General features: G+C 70.0%; 3 protein-coding genes across 5 annotated transcripts; all 3 read left to right on the top strand.

The window, feature by feature from the left end:
• Nucleotides 1-1,797: 1,797 nt before the first annotated feature.
• On the top strand, nt 1,798-7,117 carry ENTPD2 (ectonucleoside triphosphate diphosphohydrolase 2). Its single transcript, XM_079790975.1, has 9 exons — nt 1,798-1,995; nt 3,192-3,309; nt 3,852-4,002; nt 4,180-4,339; nt 4,411-4,638; nt 5,018-5,272; nt 5,364-5,483; nt 6,287-6,421; nt 6,515-7,117. The coding sequence occupies exons 1-9, from the start codon at nt 1,879-1,881 to the stop codon at nt 6,716-6,718; spliced, it is 1,488 nt and encodes a 495-aa protein (XP_079647101.1). The 5' UTR covers nt 1,798-1,878; the 3' UTR covers nt 6,719-7,117.
• Nucleotides 7,118-9,148: 2,031 nt separating this feature from the next.
• On the top strand, nt 9,149-14,913 carry NPDC1 (neural proliferation, differentiation and control 1). 3 transcript variants are annotated; one of them, XM_079789758.1, is made up of 9 exons: nt 9,151-9,457; nt 12,326-12,472; nt 13,339-13,473; nt 13,555-13,725; nt 13,894-13,960; nt 14,114-14,198; nt 14,283-14,362; nt 14,549-14,645; nt 14,746-14,913. In XM_079789758.1, exons 1-9 carry the CDS (start codon nt 9,346-9,348, stop codon nt 14,824-14,826), a joined length of 975 nt encoding a protein of 324 aa, XP_079645884.1. In that variant the 5' UTR covers nt 9,151-9,345; the 3' UTR covers nt 14,827-14,913. The 3 variants fall into 3 exon arrangements, with proteins under 3 accessions (XP_079645882.1, XP_079645884.1, XP_079645883.1); XM_079789757.1 differs by having other exon boundaries at nt 9,152-9,457; nt 13,552-13,725; XM_079789756.1 differs by having other exon boundaries at nt 9,149-9,457; nt 13,339-13,725.
• A 2,203-nt stretch (nt 14,914-17,116) lies between these two features.
• FUT7 (fucosyltransferase 7) lies at nt 17,117-22,140 on the top strand. The gene is made up of 3 exons (XM_079790935.1): nt 17,117-17,244; nt 20,434-20,567; nt 20,658-22,140. Exons 2-3 carry the CDS (start codon nt 20,562-20,564, stop codon nt 21,684-21,686), a joined length of 1,035 nt encoding a protein of 344 aa, XP_079647061.1. The 5' UTR covers nt 17,117-17,244; nt 20,434-20,561; the 3' UTR covers nt 21,687-22,140.
• Nucleotides 22,141-23,845: the final 1,705 nt, after the last annotated feature.

Below are 23,845 nucleotides of genomic sequence, written 5' to 3'. Positions count from 1 at the left end.
GGGGCCTGGGCCAGGGCCCCACATCTGGGCCCCACCCCACTGAGGTTCCCCAAGGCTGCCCCGCCCAAAGGCTGCCCCGCCCGGTGGGCTCCTGCCAGGGCTGCCTCCCGCTCGAACCCCCACCGCCCACCCCCTTCCAGACCCTAGCTCCTCGCCAAGGAGGGGCCTTCCCACGCAGCTCCTGGGGGAGAACTCGCCCCCTGCCTCCTTCCCAAGCTCCTCTGGGCCCTGGGCCACCCGCTGGCCCCCCCCCCCCCCCCGGGGCAGGTCCCAGCTCCGTCCTCTCGTGCCTGCTGGGGCTCCACCCAAGGACAGCTCGACTCCGGGAGCCCTGCTCGGCCTCGTGGGGCGAGGTGGGGGTTCTGGGGGCCGGCCAAGGGGGCCAGCCTGCAGCGCGCCTGCCGTTCATGCCCTTTTATGGCCCCGGCTCCGGCCGCCTTCGCCGCCTCCTCTCAGCCTCCTGTGCCAGCCTCTCCCCCCGCTGGGCTTTCTGGGGGAAGAAAAGACCCGGGGAGGGGGGTATGGGGGGGGGAGGGTGCTGGCGGGAAACCGGGCCTGGAGCCCTTTGCCGGCCCCACCCGGAGACTCGCTGCTGGGGCTCAGCCAGGCGGGCTTGGAGGAGGCTGAGCCAGGCCCCGGGTCCCCTCCCTTCCCGTCAGGGTCCTGAGCGGGAAGAAAGGCTCCATTGCTGGGCCCGTGACACCAGACCCTCCGCCCGGGCAGGGATCCCAGCCCAACTGTCCCCGCCTTTCGGACCGCGGACTAGGGGGCTGCCCCCTCCGCCCCCCTCAAATGCTGCCCTTCTGACCCCTCCCCCATCGCCGGGCACTCCCGGTGGGTGGTCTTGCCACAGGGCTTCCTGCCTGTTCGCTGGGTCTTCTCGGGGCTGGAACTCCCAGTCCTCCAAGTGCATGAAGCGGGGTGGCCTCTGGCCAGGGAAAGGGCATGTGGGGGGTCAAAGCACAGAGGCCGGGCATTCGGGGGTGGAAAGACCGAGCTGGTTCTGGGGCTGCACTGGCCACCCCGGAGGTTTCTCAGCCTCTGTCCTCCCCTTGGTCCTGGGACCCAGGTCAGGCTTCACGCTGCTCAGCTGTGAGCTCCCCGCACCCCGAGGGCAGCCCAGCCGGGGCCAGCTCAGCGTCCCTGTCCTCCGTGCCTGCAGCCTGGGCCGGGTCAGCTCCAGTGCCTGCAGCCAGGGCCGGGTCAGCTCCGGTGCCTGCAGCCAGGGCCGGGTCAGCTCCGGTGCCTGCAGCCAGGGCCGGGTCAGCTCCGGTGCCTGCAGCCAGGGCCGGGTCAGCTCCGGTGCCTGCAGCCAGGGCTCGGTCAGCTCTGAAGCTGCTGGCCCTTTCTTGCCGGAGGGGCGGTAGTGACCCAGCCTGCCTGGGGGCCAGCCCAGCCCTATGCAAGGCCTCCTGCCCAAAGCCACGACCACCCCCAGAGGGATGGGGGTTCTCTAGGTCCTGCCCCAGGGGAACCCCGGTGTCCACAAGCAGACCCGGGCAGGCCAGCCCTTGGGGTCAGCGGGCGGGTCAGGGGTGGAATCCGGGCGGCCGGCGGGGATGAGCCTTCAGGGGGAGGGTGAATGGGTGGGAAGGAGGGTAGGCAACAGCCTCCGGTGCCGGTGCGGGGGCTGCTGCGACCGGGGCGCGGGGAGGGCAGGTGACTCACCGCAGCGCCTCTCACCTGCGCCGGCAGGAGCCCGCCCGGGAGCGCGGTGGGCGGGGCGTCCGCCAGTGGGCGTGGCCAGCGGGGCCTGGGCGTGGCCAGCGAGGCCCGTGCGGGTCCTCGCCCCGCCCCCAGCGCCTACCCCGCGGCCCCGGGCCTGGGCCACCCGGCTCCCGCCGCCCTGCCGTCCGCGCCGGTCCGCCCGCTCCGCCCATGGCCGGGAAGCTGCTGTCGCTGCTGCCGCCGGCGCTGCTGGCCGCCGCGGGCCTGGCCGGCCTCCTGCTGCTGTGCGTCCCCACCCGCGACGTCCGGGAGCCGCCCACCCTCAAGGTGCTGCTCGGGCTCCGGGCGCGCGGGGCCGGGAGCTGCGGGGTGCGCGCGGGCCAGCTGCGCCCCGTGGCTGCCAAGACCCTCCCCGCGCTGCGCTCCGGGCCGGCGGGCGGAGTCCCCGCCCGATGCGCTCCGCTCCGCTCCGGGCCGGGCCTGGGTCCCCGGTGCCTGGCGGCGCTTCCGGGGAGACGCGGTGCCGGAGGCCCCAGTTTGGGAAGCACCCGCTTGCCGAACCCCCCGGGAGCCATCAGGGGCGCTGGTGAAGGGCTGCTCTCTGCTGCCCGATGCGCCCCAGGCCCCGGGCTCCAGGCCCCAGACCGCGGCGGGACCCCGGCACCCACAGGGCACATCAGTTCAGGGCTCAGCCTAGACCTGCTGGGCAGGCCCGGCCCAGGGAGGCCTCCCCGCTCCCCGGAGGTCCTGACAGTGAGGCAGCTGCTCCTGAGGGGGCCTGGAGCGGGGGGGGGGGGGGGGGGGAGGGGGCAGGGGGGGGAGTGAGGGGGTGTGGGGGGGTGGTCAGACCTGGTGCGTCCCAGGCCCAGCCTCCAGGAGTCCGGCTGATTCCCTTAATTCCTTTTTGGACCGTGGGGCGGGGGAAGGCTTGGTGTGTGTGTGGGGGGGGGCAGGGGGGCCCCCAGGATGGCCATGGCAGGAGGGACACGGCAGCCAAAGGCCTCCGCCAGGCGGGTGGGCGGGCAGGTGGGGTGGTCGGCTGGGCGGGCAGAGTTCCTTGGTGGGGGGGGGGGACTGGAGCGGCCCCCTCACCCCAGCCCTGCCTCGGGGGCAGGTGCAGGGAAGTGGCGCTTGCAAGCTGGGTGCTTATTTCACTCTGACCTGCAGGAAGTGGGGAGGCCCGCTTCGAGACTGGGGGGGGGGGGGGGAGGTGGGGGAGGAAGAGCTGGCCTGATGCTTCTTCCTGCAGCGGCTTCACTCCCGGGGCCAGAGCTCCATCCCCAGGACAAGATTCCGAAGGTGGTGGGTCCTGGGACTCTGAGCTGACCCAGCCCCTCGGCGTGTGGTCGCCAGGACAGCCCTGCCCTCCTGACCCATCTCCCCCCACCAATCTGTGTGGCTGAGGCTGTCCTTGGCCTGGACTCAGGGTGGGGTGGGGGTGGGAAGTGGGAGTGGGGCAAGGGATGGCCTTCAGGCCCCTCCCTCACCCCTCACCCCACCCCCACCCCCACCCCCACCCCCAGTACGGCATCGTCCTGGACGCCGGCTCCTCCCACACGTCCATGTTCGTCTACAAGTGGCCAGCGGACAAGGAGAACGACACGGGCATCGTGGGCCAGCACAGCTCCTGCGACGTGCGCGGTGAGGGTCCCCCCAGCGCGAGGTGCACCCCGGCCCGGGTGCCTGCTCACTGTCGGGCCTCGGGCCTCTCCGGCCTCGGCCTCTGCACCCGAGCAGCCAGGTCCCTCCGCCTGGCGCTCCAGGCGGGAGCTGCAGGAGCCCCCACGGAGAGGCTGGGTCCCGGGCCTCGGGGGGCTGTGGGCACTGCCGTTCTAGAAAGGAGCCCCGGGGAGTCGTCGGAAGGGCTGGGCCCGGCCCGGCCCAAGAGGGGCCTCGACACCCCAGACGGACAAGAGGGGCTCGGAGGAGCTGGCGGGCTCTCACCCTCCGCAGGCCCCCCGGAGGCCAGGCCCAGTGGGCAGTGCCCAGGGCTTTGTCCTGCACCTGTGCACACACCCACTGCCCGGCGGCACCTCAGAGACTCTGGGTGGGACGCGGGTGCCCCTTTGTCTGTGAACGTCTTTGTCCTTAAGCTGCCACCTGGTGTGGGAGCCCCCGCCCCCCTGTTGGCCCCCCTCAAGGCTGACCACCAGGCTGGAGCCCAGCTCACCGCCTCCCTCCAGGTGGGGGCATCTCCAGCTACGCAGACAACCCCTCGGGCGCCGGCCAGAGTCTCGTTGAGTGCCTGGACCAGGCGCTGCGGGACGTGCCCAGGGAGAGGCACGCGGGCACGCCCCTCTACCTGGGAGCCACGGCGGGCATGCGCCTGCTCAAGTGAGTATGCCCATCCCTGCCCTTCCTGGCCCTGGGGCCCCACAGCAGCCTGGGCACAGGGTGGGCCCCGATGCCCTCGGCGGCAGCCCTGGGCGGGGGCCCTCTTGGCTGGCACCATGGCCCCCAGGGTCCCGGCCACCCGGGAAGACGCCGCTCAGAGGCCTCCCTGTACCACAGTCTGACCAACCCAGAGGCCTCGGCCCGCGTGCTGGCGGCCGTGACACAGACGCTGACCCAGTACCCCTTTGACTTCCGTGGCGCCCGGATCCTGTCCGGCCAGGACGAGGGCGTGTTTGGCTGGGTGACCGCCAACTACCTGCTGGAGAACTTCATCAAGGTGGGCCCGGGGCCGGCCCCCGAGGGGAGCGCGCGCCCAGCCCCAGCTGACCCGGCCTCCACCCCCCACAGTACGGCTGGGCCGGCCGGTGGTTCCGGCCGAAGAAGGGGACGCTGGGGGCCATGGACCTGGGAGGCGCCTCCACGCAGCTCACCTTCGAGGCGGCCAGCCCCGCCGAGGACCCGGCCAGTGAAGTCCAGCTGCGGCTCTACGGCCAGCAGTACCGCGTCTACACCCACAGCTTCCTCTGCTACGGCCGCGACCAGGTCCTCCACAGGCTGCTGGCCAGTGTGCTCCAGGTGCCCCCCGCCGCCCCGCCCCCAACCCCTGTGCCCTGCCGGAGGGAGGGAGGGGCAGGAGGGGACAGGGCAGGGCCAGACAGCCGCCGCCACTCTACCTGGGAGCCACGGCGGGGAGTGACCCAGCGTGGGCCAAGGCTCAGTGGCCGGGGGAGGCCGGGGGAGGGCCAGGCGGGGGAAGCAGGGCCAGGGCCAGACCTCAGAGGGCCTGGAGGGCCTGGCAGGGGTCTGCTTTTTGCCCAGTGGCAATGGGGAGCACAGAAGTGACATCACCAAACGGGCTTGGGGGAGGCTCATCGGGCTGGGGAGGCCCCCGAGGGTCCGGGGTGGGCAGTGCTTATAGTGGGGTGGTGAGACCCCCACCTTCGTCACCTCCCAGACCCACAGCCGCCACCCCTGCTGGCCGCGGGGCTACTCCACGCACGTGCTGCTCCGGGACGTGTATGCGTCGCCATGCACCGCCGCCCAGCGGCCCCCGACCCTCAACAGCAGCGCCGGGGTCAGCCTGTCCGGGAGCGGCGACCCCGCCCTCTGCCGCGGCCTGGTCTCCGGGCTCTTCGACCTCGCGTCCTGCCCCTTCTCCCGATGCTCCTTCAACGGCGTCTTCCAGCCGCCCGTGGCCGGCGACTTCATCGTGAGTCCAGGGGCCGGGGCGGGGGCCGATGCGGCAGCGCCCGGGGCCGGGGCTCAGTGTGACCGAAACCTCCCCCCCCCCCCGCCCGCAGGCCTTCTCCGCTTTCTTCTACACCGTGGACTTCCTGCGGACGGCGATGGGGCTGCCCGTGGCCACCCCGCAGCAGCTGGAGGCCGCCGTGGTCACCGTCTGCAACCAGACGTGGAGTGAGGTGAGGCCAGGCGCTCGGAGAGTCGAGGGGAGCCCAGCTGGCGGGGCTCAGTGGTTGAGCGTCGACCGATGAAGCAGGAGGTCACGCCCACAGGCCAACACTCTATCCACTGAGCAAACCAGCTGGAGCTGGGCCTTTGTCTTTCTACCCGCGCTGCCTGTGTGTGTGTGTCTGTGGTGTGTGTGTGCTCGTATGTGTGTGTGCGTATGTGTGCGCGCGCTTGTGTGTGTATGTATGTGCGCGCACTTGTATGTATGTGTGTATGTGTGCGTGCTTGCGTGTGTATGTGTGTGTATGTGTGCGTGCTTGTGTGTATGTGTGTATATGTGTGTATGTGTGAGGGCTCATGTGTATGAGTGTATATCTGTGTATATGTCTGTGTGTATATGTGTGTGTATATATATATGTGTGTGTGTGGTGTGTGTGTATGTGGTGTGTGTATGTGTGTATGTGCGTGCTTGTGTGTGTATGTGTGTATGTGTGAGGGCTCATGTGTATATCTGTGTATATGTCTGTGTGTATATGTGTGTATATATATGTGTGTGTGGTGCGCGTGTGTGTGCGTGCTTGTGTGTATATGTGTGTATGTGTGAGGGCTCATGTGTATGTGTGTATATGTGTGTATATGTCTGTGTGTATATGTGTGTATATGTGTGTGTATGTGTGTGTATGCATGTGTGTATGTGGTGTGTGTGTGCGTGTATGTATGTGGTACAGCACCTGGCTGGCCACCCCACCACCCCACCTCCTGGGGCCGGGACCGCCTGGTAGCCGGGGCCTAACACCGCCCGCCTGTGTCCCAGCTGCAGGCCCGGGCACCGGGGGCAGGGGCCCGCCTGCCCAACTACTGCCCGGTGGCCATGTTCGTGCAGCAGCTGCTGAGCCGGGGCTACCGCTTCGACGAGCACGCCTTCAGCCGGGTGACCTTCCAGAAGAAGGTGGGTGCTGGCAGGAGGGCCTGGCGGAGGGAGGGCCGGGGCAGAGGGGCCCTCCGGGCTGCGTGGAGGCTGAGGCTGTGCCCTCACCCGCAGGCCGGGGACACGGCGGTCGGCTGGGCGCTGGGCTACATGCTGAACCTCACCAACATGATCCCCGCCGACCCGCCGGGGCTGCGCAAGGCCACGCACTTCAGCTCCTGGATGGCCCTCCTCCTGCTCTTCGCCGCCCTGCTCCTGGCCGCGCTGGTCCTGCTGCTGCGCAGGGCGCGGTCCGCCAAGTCGCCCAGCGCCATCTAGGGACCTGCTGGGGGCGGCTGTCCCGGCCCCGTGTCCCCTGTCCCTCGCCTCACCCCACACTCAACATCGCTGCCGCTAACGCAGCCCGGAAACCGAGGCGGGGACTCCAGCACCCACTCCCACGGGGCCGGGTGGGGGAAGGGCACCGGATCCAGCCCCTGCAGCCCCTGCAGCCCCCCTCATGGCCGGCCTCCTGCTCCTCCTGCTCCTCCTGCTCCTCCTACTCCTCCTGCGCCTCCTGCTCCTCCTGCTCCTCCTGCTCCTCCTGCTCCTGAGGGTGGGTCATGCCGACACCCGCAGCTTTGACCTCAGGTGGGTGCCCAGGAGTGGAGCCTCTATTCCGATCCTTGGGGCCTTCAGACCCCCCAGCGGGTCTGTATTAGGGGAGGGTCTGTATTAGGGGAGGGTATTAGGGGAGGGTCTGTATTAGGGGAGGGTCTGTATTAGGGGAGGGTCTGTATTAGGGGAGGGTCTATATTAGGGGAGGGTCTGTATGAGGAGCCCACAGGCTGGGTGGGAGCGGCCCTCCACCTGTTTGTAACATTTTGTAATAAAAAGTTTGTCCTAAAGCAGTGCCTGCCTCCCTCCCCACAGCTGTGCTGGCCACCCAGCCACTCCCGGTCCCCAGGGTGGCCCTTGGCTCTCCCCACTTCCTCTCCGCGTCCCGACCTGGGCGGTGCTGACCACGGCCCCTGCTCCCCGGGCCTGGCCGGGAGCGGCTGCTGGCCGGCCAGAGGCCCTGAAGCTCCGGCCAGCAGAGCCCCTGCAGACCCCGACCTGCATCAGGGACCGAGGCCAGACCGCAGGCTGGGCCCGGCGAGGGGTCGGGGAGTGGAGAGGCGAGGGCAGGTCGTGGGCAAGGCAGGCGCCAGGGTCCAGCAGCGCTCGAGAGACTGGAGGAGGGGCAAACCCTGTGGGTGGGTGTGGGGAGGTGAGATTGGGGTGGGAGGGTGCTGGGCTCCATCCCCGGGAGGGAGGGACCTGGTGAAGAGCCTGCTGTAGAGCCCAGCGTGGCCAGCGAACAGGGAGACAGCGCGCCTCCTGCCGGGTGCTTTTCCACACCCAGACACAGCTGCACCCACCTGCGCTCCCACAGGCTGCCCTGAGCGTGGGGGGCGTAGGGAGTCTCATGGGGAGGCGTGGGGAGGTGTAGGGGGCCTCATGGAGAGGTGTGGGGAGGTGCAGGGGGCCTCATGGGGAGGTGTGGGAGGCGTGGGAAGGGTGGGGAGGCGTGGGGGGCTAGGCGGGCCTTCCTGGGAGGTGAGCTCAGACGTTCTCTCTGTCTGGCCAGGCCTGTGTTGGGGGACAGCATCGCTGTTTTGCTCCCACCACCCCGCACCCCACACCCCACCACTCCTGCCAGTTTGCGAGCCGTTTTATTTATTTATTTGTTGCTAATCCTCACCCGAGGACATGCGTCCATTGCCTTTTAGAGAGAGTGGAGGGAGAGGGAGAGACACAGAGAGAGACATCGACGTGAGGGAGACACACGGATGGGCTGCCTCCCGCACGTGTCCCGACCACGGGTGGGGTCCAGTCAAACCCGCTGGCACAGGCTGAATGTTTGAGCCCAAAGCCCGGGCCCAGCTCCTGGCGTTGGCACCTTCGGACCCAGGCTGTGCGGAATGGGGGCTGCAGCCCAGGACGTGCCTTGGACCAAACCTGAACCCCGGACCCTTCAGCTCACGGGCTGTTGCCCCATCCGCGGAGCCAAACCGGCCAGGACGTGTGAGCCCTTTTGAAACCTGAGGGCAGCCGGTCCCATCTTCCGAGCTCAGCGCCCCAGAGGCCTGAGCGGGAGCCGGGGGTTGGGGGCCATCCCTGCTCCCTCACTGGCGTGAGCCGCAGGGGAGTTTCCAGGTGCCGTGGGGACTGTGCGCTCTGGGGGCGACCGGTGGAGCGCGACTCCCAGCTGCCTTCCTGCCCCGGGGCCTCCTCGCTGCCGGGAAGGAAAAGCTGGCCCCTGGCACCGCGGACAGCTCCCGCGGGCCCGCCCGCAGCTCCAGGCGCTCCGGCCCCCTGGCGGCTCCGGCGGAGAGCGCTGCCCTCTCGGGCCTGGCTCTGTGCGTGTTTGCTTTTCACCCGAGTCCCTGGGGCCGTTTGGGCACAGCTGTGCGCGCCGGGGTCCCTGTGTTCCTGGTCGTCCGCGCCGCCGGCCCCGCGCAGGTCCCCGTCTCCAGTGGGTGGGGACGGAGTGCGCGTGGGCAGCCCCGCAGCGGGCGGTGGGGGACACGGGGCAGCGCATCGGGGAGCCCATCTTCAGCCGGATTTGTAGGGAACAGAGACGGTCCCCGGCCGCAGAGCCGCAGAGGCCCAGCACCCGCGGCCCAGAGAATGGGGGACCCCCCAGACGTGGGGGGAGGGGGAGGGGCGCGGAGGGGAGGCGCGGTCCCGCCCCGCAGGTGGGGCGCGCAGGCGCACTCCCCGCGCGCTGCCTCCCGGCGCCGCGCCCACAGCCCAGATCCTGTGCCGCAGCGTCCACGCCGCCGCCGCCGCCTCTTTCCTCCTCCGCCTCCTCCTGCGCCGCGGCCGCCTCCTCCTCCTCCTCCGCCCCCGCCCCGCGGCGCCGGGAGCCCGCGCCCAGCCCGGGCGGCGCTGCCATGCTGCCCCCGCGGCGGCGCTGAAGGATGGCGACGCCCGTGCCCCCGCCCTCCCCGCGGCACCTGCGGCTGCTGCGGCTGCTGCTCTCCGGCCTCGTCCTCGGCGCCGCCCTGCGCGGGGCCGCGGCCGGTCCCCCGGGTGAGCCAGGGCGCTCGGTGCGGGGCGTCCCGGGGCGGGGGTCGTGCGCGCGGCGCCGCGTCCTTCCCCGCGCCGCCGCCCTCGCCCGGCCCGCAGGCCCCGCAGGCCCCGCAGGCCCCGCAGGCCAGGCCCGCCGTCCGCCGCGCGGGGAGGGCGAACAGGCCCCGGCCGCGGAAGGACTCCGCTGGAGGGGGCTGGTCCCGGTTCCTGGTGGCGAATGCGAAGTTCACGCGCTTCTTGTCTTTGTCCGTGAGCCGCTCAGTCTGCCTGTCTGTCTGTCCGTCCGTCCGTCCGTCCGTCTGCCTGTCTGTCTCGGGGGCTCGGGGCCTGGGCCTGCTGTCAGCGGCCAGTCCTGTGCGCGCAGCTGGGAGGCGCGTCTCGGGGCGCGCGGTGCGGGCCTGGCCCTGGGGCCGGGGGCACAGGCCTGGTCTGCCCGCCCCCAGGCCGGCGGCGGTGCTGGGCACGGGCCTGCTTGGCTGCCATGACCAGGTCTGAAAGTTCCCAAGATCTCTGACAGCTCGACCGACCGACCGACCCACCGAGGTTTAGGGTCCTGTTCTGGCTTCAGTGGGGGCAGGAGGGGCTTCCGGTTCCAAGCTTCCTCCCCCACCCGCTGCCCTGGAGGACCCCGCCATGCTGTCTTCTGTGCTGGGGTCTGGGGGCCCCCTCCCAGGACAGACGCCGGCCGAGAGCCATGAGCCCGGGGTCCTGGGAGCCTCTCCCTGCTTCTCCGGTTCCAGCCTGCAGGGCCCCGGGCCCCCGTGGGCCGATCTGGGACCCTCTGTGCCCACACATTCCCGCACCAGGAGGGGCTGTTCTTAGCCCACTTTACAGAGGAGCAAACGGAGGCACAGAGAGATGAAGGGGCTGGGGTGCTGGCCTGGGCAATGTGGTTCCGTATGTGTGTGGCTTGAAGAGGCCAGAGCAGGGCAGGCTTCCCCCGGGCACAGCACCCTGGATGGGAGGCTGGCACGACCCGGAGAGGTGCCGGAGGAGGCCTGAGGCCAGGGCCTGCGGGCGGGGCCTCCTGAGGAAATTGGCTGCAGCCGCGGTGCTGAGCCCCCGGCGTGGGCAGGAGCCATGGCCGCCAGCTGCTCCTGACCGGGTGCTCACCAGCTGTGGGGTGGGGTGCCAGCCGCTCTCCCGATGCCATTGTCTCCGGAGCCTCGTGGGCCCTGAGGCTGGAGTGGGGGCTTTCCCAGGCCCGACGGGCAGCAGCCCCCTCCTCCTGGGCTGGGGGCTGGGAGTGTAGGGAGGCCCCGGGACCCAGGCCTCGGGGCCAGGCCTGCCCCTCCCCTTTGGCCTGGTGCACGCTGCATTCTCAGCATCGGGCAGGGAGTGGAATGCCTGGCTCCCGGGCGCCCAGCTGGTGGGTGGGGTCCAGACAGACCTGCTGGCTCAGGCTTAATGTTTAACGAGCCCAAACCCCGGGCCCAGCTCACCGAGGTTGGCGCCTCCTGACCCAGGCTGTGCCGAAGGGGGGCTGCTGGCGCTTTCTGGAGGGGGTGCCTGCAGCCAGGATGCTGTGAGTGTCTGGTTACCGTGGAAACCAAGTCAGACCGGTGGAGGTCAGGAGAAGAACAGAGCTGGGCCTTCCCCGGTCCCTCACATCGCCCTGGGCCTCCGTGGCCCTCCTGCAACGTGAGGGCCTCAGCTGAGAGGGTCCCGGTCCTCCAGGGGCACCCCCACCCTCACGTCCCCAAGCAGGGTCGACCGTCCTGCTGGGTAGCCCACCCGCTCTGATGCCCAGTGGCTGGGCCAGTGCCCCAAGCCTCAGGACCTTCCTTAGCTTTGGACAGTTCACCTTTTATTTTATTTTACTTATTTATTTTTAAATATATTTTTTATTGATTTCAGAGAGGAAGGGAGAGGGAGAGAGAGATAGAAACATCCGTGATGAAAGAGAATCATGGATCGGCTGCCTCCTGCACGCCCCCCACTGGGGATGGAGCCCGCACCCCAGGCCTGTGCCCTGACCGGGAATGAACCCTGACCTCCTGGTTCCTAGGTGGAAGCTCAACCCCTGAGCCACGTGGCCAGGCCAGTTCTCCTTCTGCACCAGAGGGGAAACTGAGGCAGAGGGGACCACTGCCCAACCCCTCTCCCCACCCCACCCCCAGTGTCAGGATGGGATCTATGGGATCTATTGGCTGTGCGTATAGGACACTGGTCTGGGCCCCACCTCAGGAACTGGGCCAAAGTGCCCAGCGCTCCCTGGCCCTGGCAGCGGTGGTTTGGGGAGCAACCCCCCCTGCCCCCCGCAGGGCCGTGGAGCCCTCCACACCCGCCTCTGGTCTTGTATCCAAAGCAAGTGAGGCTGGCCGCCTCCATCCCCGTCTCCCACCCCCAGCAGCTCCTCTGCCCGGGGACGAGCTGGAGGTGGGACCTGGGGGCGTGACTGGCTTCAGGCCGGGCACCTCTTCCGTCGCCTCCCGGCTCTGCCCGCTCGGGCTGTGGGCTGGCAGGGCAGGGTTCAGGAGGGCAGAGTTGCTATGCGGGGAGAGGTGGGTCCTTGGCGGCTCCTGAGCCCCACCCTCGGGGGCTCCCCGAGACCAGAGGCAGGATGTGGAGGCTGAGCAGCCCTGCCTGGGGAGTTGGTCTGCCGGACAGTGAGGGTCAGTTTCCGTCCGGAGAGCTGGCTCCCGCTGGAGCGCGGACCCTGGGGAGTGGGTGGGGCAGGCAAGTTCCGATAAGTCTCCGGCTGTTTGTCTTCCTGGTTCGCGGCGATGGCGGGCCCAGGGAGGAAGGGCCCACCCAGAGAACAGTGGCCGGAGCCAGGCCGGCGGCCCTGGGGGGCGGGGGGGCGCCTGGGACAGGGCTGCCTCTGGGACGGACCCTGACCCTGCCCTGCCTCTGCTTCCTTCCCAGATGGGGCCTCCTGTCCCGGCAGCCTGGACTGCGCCCTGAAGAGGCGGGCACGGTGCCCCCCAGGGGCTCACGCCTGCGGGCCCTGCCTTCAGCCCTTCCGGGAGGACCACCTCGGGCTCTGCGTGCCCCGGATGCACCGGCCTGTGGGTACGGGAGCCGGACACCCTCCTCCCCCGCCCGACACATGGTCCCCCCCCCCCGCGCCCCCCAACCCGCCTCCGCTCCCCGGTGCCTGAGCTCTGTGGGACGCCCGGGACGCGCAGGCACCTCCCAGCAGCTCTCGTGTCCTCTCCGTTGCCCACTCGTTCACTCCTGTGCACCGGGGGCGCCCCACTTGCCAGCCGGAGCCCAGAGTGGGAAGGCCGGCAGAGGCCGTGGGTCCAGGTGTGGTGGGCGGCACCGAGGGCTGCTGGGGTGCCCGGAGTCTGGGCCCATGGGCTGGCTCCTGGGGGAGTGTGTTCCTGGCAGTGGGGGGGGGGGGGTGGGTGCTGAGACCCATGGGCGTCTGCTCGGAGCCTGTCTGGCCTGCGGAGCCCACCCCAGGGAGAAGGGGGCCCAGCCACCAGCACCACCCGGACAGCTGCCCACCCTGCCGGTGGAGGTGGGGACCGGTGGGGCCTCTCCCCGCTCCTTGGGGGGTCGCCCTGCTTGCAGAGAAGGCGGCGGGATGCAGGGATGTGTGTCCTGACGCCCTGCCCCCCTTTGTTGGTAATGGGTGGGGTCAGGGGCACCCCTGCCCTCCTGGCCGATGCACACTCCCCCGGCACCCCCGCCCACACGTTTCCTGGGAATGCGGCTTCTCACACGGGGCTCCCCTTCGTTGTCACCATGGCAACCCAGGATGGCAAGGGGCAGCTGGGTACCAGCCCAGTCCTCGGGCCACCAGGGCCTGGGAGGAGCCGAGGGAGAGGGAGGCTCTGGGCCTGGGGACCGGCTCCAGGATGGAGCCACCTGCCGCTGGGGCTGCTGGGAGGGTCTGGGGCTCCCCACCTGATGGCCCCTTCTCCTCCCAGGGGGGGTCCCCCCCCAGCCCAGACTGGAGGATGACATTGACTTCCTGGCCCAGGAGTTGGCCCGGCAGGAGGCCGGGCGCTGGAAGCTCACAGCCCTGTCCCAGCCGGAGGCGCCCCTTCGGCTTCTGGAGCCTGGTGAGAGCCCCCACCCCCCTTCCCGTCTCCCACCTCCCGACCCAGCCCCGTCCTGTCCTAACGGCCTTCTCTCCCCAGCAGCCACCCTGGGGCTCTCAGCAAGAGGCCAGGGCCCCGGCCTGGGCCTCCCCTCCACCCGGGGAGCCCCCGCGCCCACACCCCGCACCTCCCTGGGCTCACCGGTGTCCTCCGGGCCTGTGCACATGTCGCCCCTGGAGCCCGGGGCTGGGCACCTGGACGGCCTCGCCCTCGGTAGGTCCGGCCGGCGGGAGGCGGGGCTGCGGTGGGAAGGCACCCTCCCGGCCCTCGCCCTGCGCCCTCACCACCCTCCCCCCGCGCCCTCCCGCCCTCCCCCTGCGCCCTCCCCGCCCTCGCCCTGAGCCCTCACCACCCTCCCCCTGCGCCCTCTCCTCCCCGCAGTGCTCATCCTGGCGTGCTCCGTGGCCGGCGTGGCCGCCCTGGCTGTGGCTGCTTTCTGCTGGTGCAGGTGAGCCCGGCTGCAGGCAGGCGGGCGGGCAGGGGGGTGGGCAGGTGATCGGGCAGGGGGGCGGGCAAGTGAGCGGGCAGGTAGGTGGGCAGGTGGACGGGAAGGTGGGCAGGCCGTGACCCCAGGGTCTCAGTCTCCGCTCCCCGCCCCCAGGCTCCAGCGAGACATCCGCCTGACCCAGAAGACCGACTACGCGGCCCCGCAGGCGGCCAGCTCCCCCACCACGCCCAGGATCTCGGTGCGTGGCCCTGCCCCACCCAGCCCACTGCCCCAGCCTGGCCGCGGCGGCCTGACCCTCCCTCCTGCCCCCCGCCCCCCACAGCCTGGGGACCAGCGGCTGGCGCACAGCGCCGAGGTGTACCACTACCAGCACCAGAGGCAGCAGATGCGGTGCCTGGACCGGTGAGATGCCCCCCCGAAGGCACCCCCACTCCAGGCCCCGCTGATCCCACCCCCAGGCCCAGCTCACCTACCCCAGAGCCCACCGCCCCGACCCCCACACGGCCATGGCCAAGGAGGCTGAGCCCCCACCCCCCGCCTGGGCCCCTCGCCCCTGAGGGTGGGGAGGACCGGCCGTTCGCCCCACAGGCATAAAGAGCCCCCCAAGGAGCTGGACTCGGCCTCCTCGGACGAGGAGAACGAAGACGGGGACTTCACGGTGTATGAGTGCCCCGGCCTGGCCCCGGTGAGCGCGGGGGGGCGGGGGGGGGGGCTCCCAGCTCCTGGCGGGCGCGGCTGCTGCCCACCCTTCCCCGGGCCGCTGACCCCGCCTTCGCCCTTTGCAGACAGGGGAGATGGAGGTGCGCAACCCGCTGTTCGATCACTCCTCCCTGACCGCACCCCTGCCCCCGCCGCCGCCGCAGTGACCGGAGACCGTGCCCACGCTCTGAGGACCCCAGCCCACGGGTGGGAGCCCGGGACCCGCATTTCCCAATAAAGAAACCGCGTTCTGACCCTGGGCCGTGCTTGTGGCTGGACTGGGGCGCCCGGGACAGGACACCTCTGTTCCCCCTGCATCGTCCCCTAGAGTGGGGACCCCCAGAGGAGGGCGGGGGAGCCCTGAGGCCAGCATGGATGGGGGGCGGGAGACAAGCCCATTAATGCGCTTTCAGATCTGGGCTTCGTGCTGGAGACCCACCCTCGGCCCCTGGGGTCATGGGGGTGGGCCTGAGGCCTCAACCACCCCAGAGGGGGCCACCCCTGCGCCCTGCGGGGGGCGGTCCTCACCACCCCATCCTCCTCCTCCTCTAGGCCTCACCCCTCTGACACGTCTGCCCCAAGGGGGACGGGGGTGCAGGGCCAGGCAGATCGGAAGTTGCTGCTACCCCCTTACAATCCCTTCCCACGTGTGACATAAAGGGCTGGGTGGCCCGGCCGGCCTGGCTCAGTGGGTGAGCGTTGACCTATGAACCAGGAGGTCACGGTTCCATTCCCGGTCAGGGCACAGGCCCGGGTTGCGAGCTCGATCCCCAGTGTGGGGCGTGCAGGAGGCAGCCGATCCATGATGCTCTCTCATCATTGATGTTTCTCTCTCTCCCCCTCTCCCTTCCTCTCTGAATCAATAAAAAAAAATATTTTTTAAAAAAGGGCTGGGCAGCGGGCGCCCACAGACACCTGGCGTGGGCACCCAGAGCCCCCGTCCCTGCCTGTGGCCACCTGGGTCGGAAGCAGGCGGACCAGGACACAGGCACCACACGGGTCCCGGAACCCCTGCAACATACGTGGGGGTGCTGCCAGGCAGAGGGCACTGAGGGGCACGGGCGGGTACACCGGGTGGGCTGGGCGAGGGGAGAGAGGGGGAGGGGATCCCAATACCAGGAGCAGGGTCTTGGCCCCCCCAATGTCCCTCTGAGGAGCAAGGAGGGGAGGGGGACCTCAGTGGAAGGCCCCGGGGGTGTGTGTGTGGAGGGTACTCTCTGGTCAGAGCTGCTGATGGGCCTGGAAAAGGGGTTTGTGGGGACAGGAGACCAGACCCGTGCCCTGCAGGAGAAGCACTGGGTTCAGAAGACCCCGAGTGGCCGGCTGGTGTGGCTCAGGGGTTGAGCCTCGACCTATGAACCAGGAGGTCAGGGTTTGATTCCAGGTCAGGGCACATGCCCGGGTTGCGGGCTTGATCCCCAGTGTGGGGTGTGCAGGAGGCAGCCGGTCAATGATTCTCTCTCATCATTGATGTTTCTATCTCCCTCTCCCTCTCTCAAATCAATCCTAATAGAATAAAACCCAAATATGCAAATGGACTGAATGGCAGAACGACTAGTTGCTATGATGCGCACTGACCACCAGGGGGCAGACACTCAACGCAGGAGCTGCCCCTTGGTAGTTAGTGCGGCTCCTAAGTCAGTTGGACATCCCCCGAGGGCTCCTGGACTGCGAGAGGGCGCAGGCCGGGCTGAGGGACCCCCCCCCCCCCCACTCCCGAGTACACAGATTCCGTGCACCAGGCCTCTAGTAAAAATATATTTGAAAAAACAACCCAGATCCCTGACCGGTTTGGCTCAGTGGATAGAGCGTTGGCCTGCGGACTGAAGGGTCCCAGGTTCGATTCCGGTCAAGGGCATGTACCTTGGTTGCGGGCACATCCCCGGTGGGGGGCGTGCAGGAGGCAGCTGATCGATGTTTCTCTCTCATCGATGTTTCTAACTCTCTATCCCTCTCCCTTCCTCTCTGTAAAAAAAATCCATAAAATATATTTAAAAAACAAAACAAAACACCAACAACCCAGAAACTAAAGTAGCCATTAAAAATAACCTTCGAGAAGAAGAAAAAAAGAACCTGCGAGGTTCCTGGGGTGCGGTCTGGAGAATGCTGGACCTCTGGCCCTAAGCCCTGCGGGGACAGGGAGGCCCAGAGGAGGGACAGGTGGGGCCGGGCTGGGGCTGGGTGGGCCCTTGCTTGGAGCCAATGGCTTGTTCTAAAGCAGCAGGCTTCTCGGACCAGAGCCCACCCAGGCGGGGACGTCCCTCCGGCCCCGGACCCCTGGCGCGGGGCCTCGGCTGGCCCTCAGCCGTGTGGGCCATGGAGGAGGCGGTGCCAGGGGCGGGCGCCCGAGTGGGATGAGGGTGGGTGGTTTCCACTGTTATCTCACCTGTGCCATCAGGGTGTAAACGGGGTGTGGAGAGCAAAGGTCTCCTGGCACCTGGCGGGTCGGCCCAGGCCCGTCCGTCTCGCCGGCTTGATCCTGCAGACCCAGGGCCAGGAGGTCCCTGGAGCTCCGGTCCGTCCTTGGGGTCCTGACACTCCCCTTCCAACCTCCTGCTACGCTGGCCTGGGCAGAGCAGCCATCGGTACGTCCTGTCTCCTCCCTCCTCGGCCTTCCCTGTCCCCAGGGTCCCTGCTGCCCAGCAGAGAGGGTGCCCGGTCCAGTGGCCGCTGCCGTGAGAGGAGCCGCCGGCCTGGGCCGGGGGAGCGAGCGGGGGGCCTCCCTCAGCCCCTGGCCGGCACGGCTCCGAGCAGCTCAGCACCCCCTGCCCACCTGGCTGCCAGGGCCTCCGTGGACCCAGGCTCACTCAGAACCAGCCCTGCTTTGGAAAATACTTATTTTTATTGATTTCAGAGAGGAAGGGAGAGGGAGAGAGAGAAACATCCATGAGGAGAGAGAATCACCGATTGGCTGCCTCCCATACACCCCCCACTGGGGATCGAGCCCGCAGCCCGGGCCTGGGCCCCGACCCGGAATTGAACTGTGGCCGACACTGAGCCACATCGGCCGGGCCCAGCCCCTGCTTTTGTCCAAACTCCCACAGCCCTCTTCCTCCCACAGGCCCCGGGGTGTGGGGGGCTGCCCTGCGGCCAGGGTTTAGGGCTCAGGGAGGCCCTGGCTCCACAGGGACCCCAATCCTGACCAATCCGGATTCTGAGTCCCCCAGCGGCAAACCTGTCCCGCCCCTCCCCCCCCCCCCCCCCGGAGTGGGTCTTGGGTCTCAGAAGAGAACAGAAGGGGTGAACCAGAGTCAGGCACATCTGGGAGGGCCCTGGAGGAGCCCCCAGCAGGTCCTGGGCTCTTCACAGACAGGCTGTGGCTGTGTCCCGAGCCTGGGAGCCTGGGGGAGGGGGGGGGAGGGGGGGCGCCTGCAGGACACCCTGGGCCCAGTGGCCCGTGGCTCCTGGCACCACCCAGTGCTGCCTCCTTGGCCGCACCTCAGCCTCAGTGCACCCACCTTCCTGAAGGGCTGCCCTGAACTACATACACCCCGCCCCCCCCATCCCCCCCAGAATAGCTTGCCCTCTGGCTCCCTCTGCTGCCTTCACTCCCTCGGAGCCAGGCCGCTCTGGGGCACGGCCGCCAGGGGGCCCCAGGCACGCGTCTGCCCTCTGCCCTGTGCAGGCCACCCCTGGGGCAGCTGGGCAGCTGGGCGCTGGCCCTCTCTCCCCAGGTGCCCCTGGGTCTGGGGCTGCACAGTGTGTCGTCTGCCAGGGGTGGTGACGGGGGTGGGGGGGGGGAGGGGGTAGCTGCCCGCCCTCTGTGTGGGCCCAGCCCCGGTTTCCCTGCAACGGGTGCTCCCGGGGAGGTCAACCCTGCCCCCAGGGAGGGCTCAGCTGCAGAGTGATGGGGGTGGGGGAGCTGTGAGCTGGAGTCGGGTGCCGCCTGCACCCCAGTGCGTCACGAGGTCGGGGAGGAGCTGGCAGGAGGGGCCCCCACTTTCCCTTTGACTCAGGCCTCTCACCTCTCTCCAACCAGAGCCTCTCGTTCTGACCTGTTTCTGGGCCAAACCTCGAAGCACGGTTCACAGCCGGCGGGTTCCCAGGGGCCCCGCGGCGGCCGGCGGGCGCAGGCCCTGAAGGGGGGGGGGGGGGGGCGGCGGGCAGAGCCAGGGCCAAGGCCGCAGCCCCTTTCGCATCCACCCAGGAAGGGAGCAGGTGGTGGGTGTGGGTGAGGCCCGAGGCAGGGTTCAACCCGACCCGCCTGGCCTGGCAAACAGGAAGGGCAGAGGGTCAGGGAACCAGAAACCAGCCCGCGGCGGGACCAGCTCCTTCCGTGCCGCCCGCGGGCACTGCCCCGGGGAGAAGCAGCGGTGAGCCAGGCCCGGAGCAGGGCGTGGCCCCGCCGGGTGCCCTGCCAGCAGAGAGGTGCCCGGGTGGGGCCAATGCCCGGGCGCCACGTTGGCCATCTCCCGAAACACAGAGGCGCCTGGAGGGCAGGGGCAGGTGACAGCCACTGCCTCAGAGCCAGGCCTGGCTGCGTGGCCACACCTTGCGCCCGCCAGCCAGGTGGCTTCCACAGCCCACAGCCCCCTTCTTCTCGGATCTTGCTCAAGACCCACCGCAGCTCGGAGGTCTCGCTGGGGGTGCGGAGCCTCCCGGGGGCCAAACTGCCTCCTTCTGGACCTTCTGGACGCGACGGGCCCCCTGGTTCCCTGAAGGCAGCGGGGGAGCTGGGGGGGCCAGGACGGCCGGGCAGGGGGAGGCCCGGCTCAGCACGGCACAGCCCCGGGCCACCGTTCCTGGTAGCTGTTCCAAGGACCCAGCTGGCCTGAGGCCTCCCGGACACGCAGCGTGGGGCCCGAATCCGCCGGCCACGTCCAGGACAAACACGCCGACGGGCACCCGCTCGGCCGAGGGGGTGCAGGCGGGGCGCAGGGGCGCCAGCCATACCTGCAGCTCGGAGGAACCCGAGCGAAAGGGGAAGGAACTGGACCTCCAGGCGGGACCCAGGCTGCGGGTGGGGGAGGAGAGGGCTCGGATTCTCGCCTTCCTCTTCCTGGAGCCGTTGCCAGCCCCCTGCCCGCCCGCCGGCCGCCAGCGCCGGGACACAAGGACTCCTTCCCTTTCCAGCCTGGAAAGCCCCCTCCCTGCCCCCCCATCCTGAGCTGTGGGCCGGGAGGAGGGGCCTGGAGCCCCCAGCAGCCTCTCCCCTTGCAGGACCCGGGGCCCCCCGCCCCCCGCCGGGAGCTCCTATGGACACGTGTCCTGGGGGAGAAGGCCCTGCAGCCCCCCCGGGGCCGGCCCAGCCTGGCCGCTGCCCTCTGTGGGGTGTGTCAGGGCCTGGCCTGGGCGGACACTCTCCGGACCCTGGCATGGACCCCCTCCCCGGGAGCCCGCGTGCTGGCACAGGTGGCTGGAAGGGGTGGGTAGCGGGGCGAGGTGCACTGAGGGGCCGGGAGCCCACGGCCGCCGGGCGCAGGCGGTGAGCAGGGGAAGTGGGTGATGCCCCGCAGGAGAGGCGGGCGGCGCTGGCCTGGGGCTCGGTGGCCTCCAGGGAAGCACGCCTGCTCTCCACGGGCGCCCTGGGCCTGGGCGGTGGGCAGCCCTCCTGGGGGGTTACCTCCACCCAGGGTGGCCTCCCCTGCCCCGAGTCCAGCGGGGGCACGGGATTGGGCGCAGCTGGGCGCCCCCCCGGAACCACCTACCCGGCAGCCAGAGGCCTGGAGGAGAGGTGGGGTGAGGGTGGTGGTTCACGCCAAAGGTCACCCCCAGGGTGGGGGCAGGGGCGGGGCGGGGCTGGGAGACACCCCGGTTTCCTCCCTCCTGGGCAGATGAAAGGAGCGCTCCCAGGTGGGGCCCAGCCAGCGTGCAGCCGTGATTGCAGGGCGCCTCCCGGGCGGCGGCCGTGATTTCAGAACCGGGTTTGTGGGTGACCGATCCCGAGAGCCGGGGGCGAGGAATGCCGGTGAGTGACTGGTTCTCAGGGGGGCCCCGGCCGGGAGACGGGCTGTGGGTGAGCTCAGGGAGACAGCCTCTCTTCCTGTGTCCTGTGCAGGGCGTGGCTGTGCCCCGGAGCTGGGGGCCTTGGGGGGCCTGGTCTGGGGTCGCCCTGCTCTCGGCCCTCTGGCTGCTGTGGCTGTTCTGGGTGGGCCCTGGAGGAGCCCCTGGGGGAGCCCCCGCGCCCCAGCGCACGCTCACCATCCTGGTCTGGCACTGGCCCTTTGCCCACCGGCCCCCGGAGCTGCCCAGCGACACCTGCACCCGCTACGGCGTGGCGCACTGCAGCCTGAGCACCAACCGCAGCCTGCTGGCCCGCGCCGACGCCGTGGTCTTCCACCACCGCGAGCTGCAGACCCGGCAGGCCCGCCTGCCCCTGGCCGAGCGACCGCGGGGCCAGCCCTGGGTGTGGGCTTCCTTGGAGTCGCCCAGCCACACGCGTGGCCTCGACCGCTTCCGAGGCGTCTTCAACTGGGTGCTGAGCTACCGGCGGGACTCGGACATCTTCGTGCCCTACGGCCGCCTGGAGCCCCGGGAGGGGCCCGTGCCCCCGCTGCCCGCCAAGAGCAAGGTGGCCGCCTGGGTGGTCAGCAACTTCCAGGCCCAGCAGCGGCGCGTGCAGCTGTACCGGCAGCTGGCGCCTCACCTGCCGGTGGACGTGTACGGCCGAGCCAACCAGCGGCCGCTGTGCGTGGACTGCCTGCTGCCCACCGTGGCCCGCTACCGCTTCTACCTGGCCTTCGAGAACTCGCAGCACCCCGACTACATCACCGAGAAGTTCTGGCACAACGCCCTGACGGCCGGCGCCGTGCCCGTGGTGCTGGGGCCGCCGAGGGCCTCCTACGAGGCCTTCGCACCCCCTGACTCCTTCGTGCATGTGGACGACTTCGGCTCGGCCCGCGAGCTGGCCGCCTTCCTCCTGGGCATGAACGAGAGCCAGTATCGCAGCTACTTCCGTTGGCGAGAACGGTTTCGTGTGCAGCGGATCAACGACTGGCGGCAGCGCTTCTGTGCCATCTGCGCCCGCTACCCCCACCTGCCCCGTGACCAGGTCTACCAGGACCTTCAGGGCTGGTTCCAGGCCTGAGCGCTGCAGGCAGCGGCGTGGGGAGCGGGCGGGGTGGGTGAACAGCTGGATGTTTAAAGGAAAAACCGGGCCTCTGGCCCCCACAGGCAACCCTCCGGCTAACGTGCAGGCTGGAGTCCGAGGCCAGGGCGCAAGGACGAGGGAGGAGTGGGCCGGTCTGGGCAGGCTGCCTGGAGGAGGAGGCATCGGTGGTGGGAGCGAGAGCGGCGAGGGAACGAGTGGGGTGCATGCTGTGGAGGTGGAGCAGAGCAGAGGCCGCTGAGAACCCTGCCCCCCACCTTGATCAGATCTTGGGCCGGTCGAGGCTGTCCCTGGACAGGGTGCCGGCCGCACTGCCCACGCCGACCACAGCTCCGGGGCCCGGAGTGCGGCCTGGAGCTGGCCGGAGCATGTGCTGGTCGGGCCAGGCTGTTCTGGGCGTCCCGCAGCCTCCGTCCGCTCGGGGAGGGGCCAGCGACAATAAAGAAACACAGACAAGCACGTGTCACATGTGGGAAGCACCACGTATCTGCCCCCTGCCCCTCCCCGCCACACAGGCCTCCGTGTCCCTCCCGGGATCCGCCCGCACCACCTCAAGGCCGCGGCACTCCCTCTGCCCGAGCCGCCCCCCCCCCCTAAGCTCTGCCCACGCCCCCTGCTCCTCCCACCCCGCTGAATGGCTTCGAATCAGAGTCTCCCCTGACCCCCCAAAGGACCCAGTGGGTGGACAGCAGGGGCGAAGTCAGCAACCTGGCTCGGGGGGTTGAAGATGCCCCATGCTCAGGCCGGGTCTGCTTGGTGACGGGGGTCCCCCCCTCTCCGCCCCCCAACGCAGGATGCTGCGGCAGCTGGGGAGCCCTGTGGCAGGCGGCTGAATGAGGCGAGGCTGGGGGTGCCGACAGGGGCCCCCACAGCTCGAGCACCTGTGATGGGAGCTCAGGGCTTGTCGCTGCCCCGGCTGGGGGTGGGCATCGGTGGGGCAGGAAACTGCCCGCCCCCTTGGCAGTGGCTTGTGGGAAAGGCCTGCCAGTGACTTCCGGCCCTGACCTAACGCCCCCCCCCCCCCCCCCGCCCACCGTGTGCTGACCGGGAGAAGGAAGTGTCCTCAGGCCACAGGGTCGGGCGGGTGGGGGGTTGTGCCCACCACCTGCCCCAGCTGCCCCAACTCCCCCTTCACAGGAGGAGCTGGGAGGGGCTGGGAGCTGCTGCTCCCCACCCCCAGGTCTGCCGTTCAGTGTACGCGTGACCGCTACCTGCACCCCAGATACTGGCCATCACATGACCCACCGTTCCCATGCACAAGTGGGGAAACTGAGGCCGGGGAAGGGCATCAGAGCCACTACTGGCTCCCGTGGTACAGGGGCTGGCCTGCCCTCTTCTGCCCCCTGTTGGCCACCTGGGGAATTGCCCCTGCCACCTCCCCCTCCAGCCGGCCCAGGCTGCACAGCCCTCCAGCAGGCACCCGGCCACCTCTGCGGGCTCACTGGATCCCAGACGCCCCGTGCAGGGGCCCGGCTGCCCTCGGATGTGGGGAGAAAAACGAGCCACGCAGAGGGGCAGCCCCCGTTTCCCCCAGCACCCGCCTTTCCCCGCTGCCGGGGCGGCTCCGTCCCTTCCCTTCTTCCCATGACCGGGAGCAGCAGCCGGGGCAGCGCCAGCAGCTCGCTCTCCAGGAGCCGCCGGGGTGGGCGCGAGGGGGCGGGATGTGGGTTCCTGAAGCCTCGAGGGCAGAGGCGACTTGCCCAGGGCGCGCTCTCCCCGCCCCAAGCGAGGCACCTGCCGGGCTCCCGCCGCAGGGGCTGGGCCCCGGGTCTCAGACGTCAGGCGGACATCCCTGCCTCTGGGGCCGCGAGGGAGGCGGGCGGAGGCCGTGACCTGCCGGGGCTGAGCCTCCCCCAGCGGCCCCTCAGGGCGCCCTCGGGCCAGTCCCCTCCGGGGCGCCTCCGCAGGAGGGGATGGAGGTTGCACGCGGCCTGGTGACCCGGGAGCAGAGCGCCCTGGAGGGGTGCGTCTCGCGGATCTGGGTTCAGACGTGGGCGTTCCTGTCATCGCCCGGCGAGGCGGGCGGGACGGCGGGCGGGACGGCGGGCGCAGCGGCGCCTTTAAGCGGGGGCGGCGCGGGCCGGGCGGGCGCGAGTGGCTGTCGCTGTTCCGCGGGGCGGAGCCAGCGCGGAGCCGGT

This window comes from Cnephaeus nilssonii, assembly GCF_951640355.1.
Source record: "Cnephaeus nilssonii genome assembly, chromosome: 14".
Taxonomy (NCBI): domain Eukaryota; kingdom Metazoa; phylum Chordata; class Mammalia; order Chiroptera; family Vespertilionidae; genus Cnephaeus; species Cnephaeus nilssonii.
The sequence above is the reverse complement of the archived record's forward strand: the minus strand, read 5'-3'. Positions and strand labels throughout refer to the sequence as shown.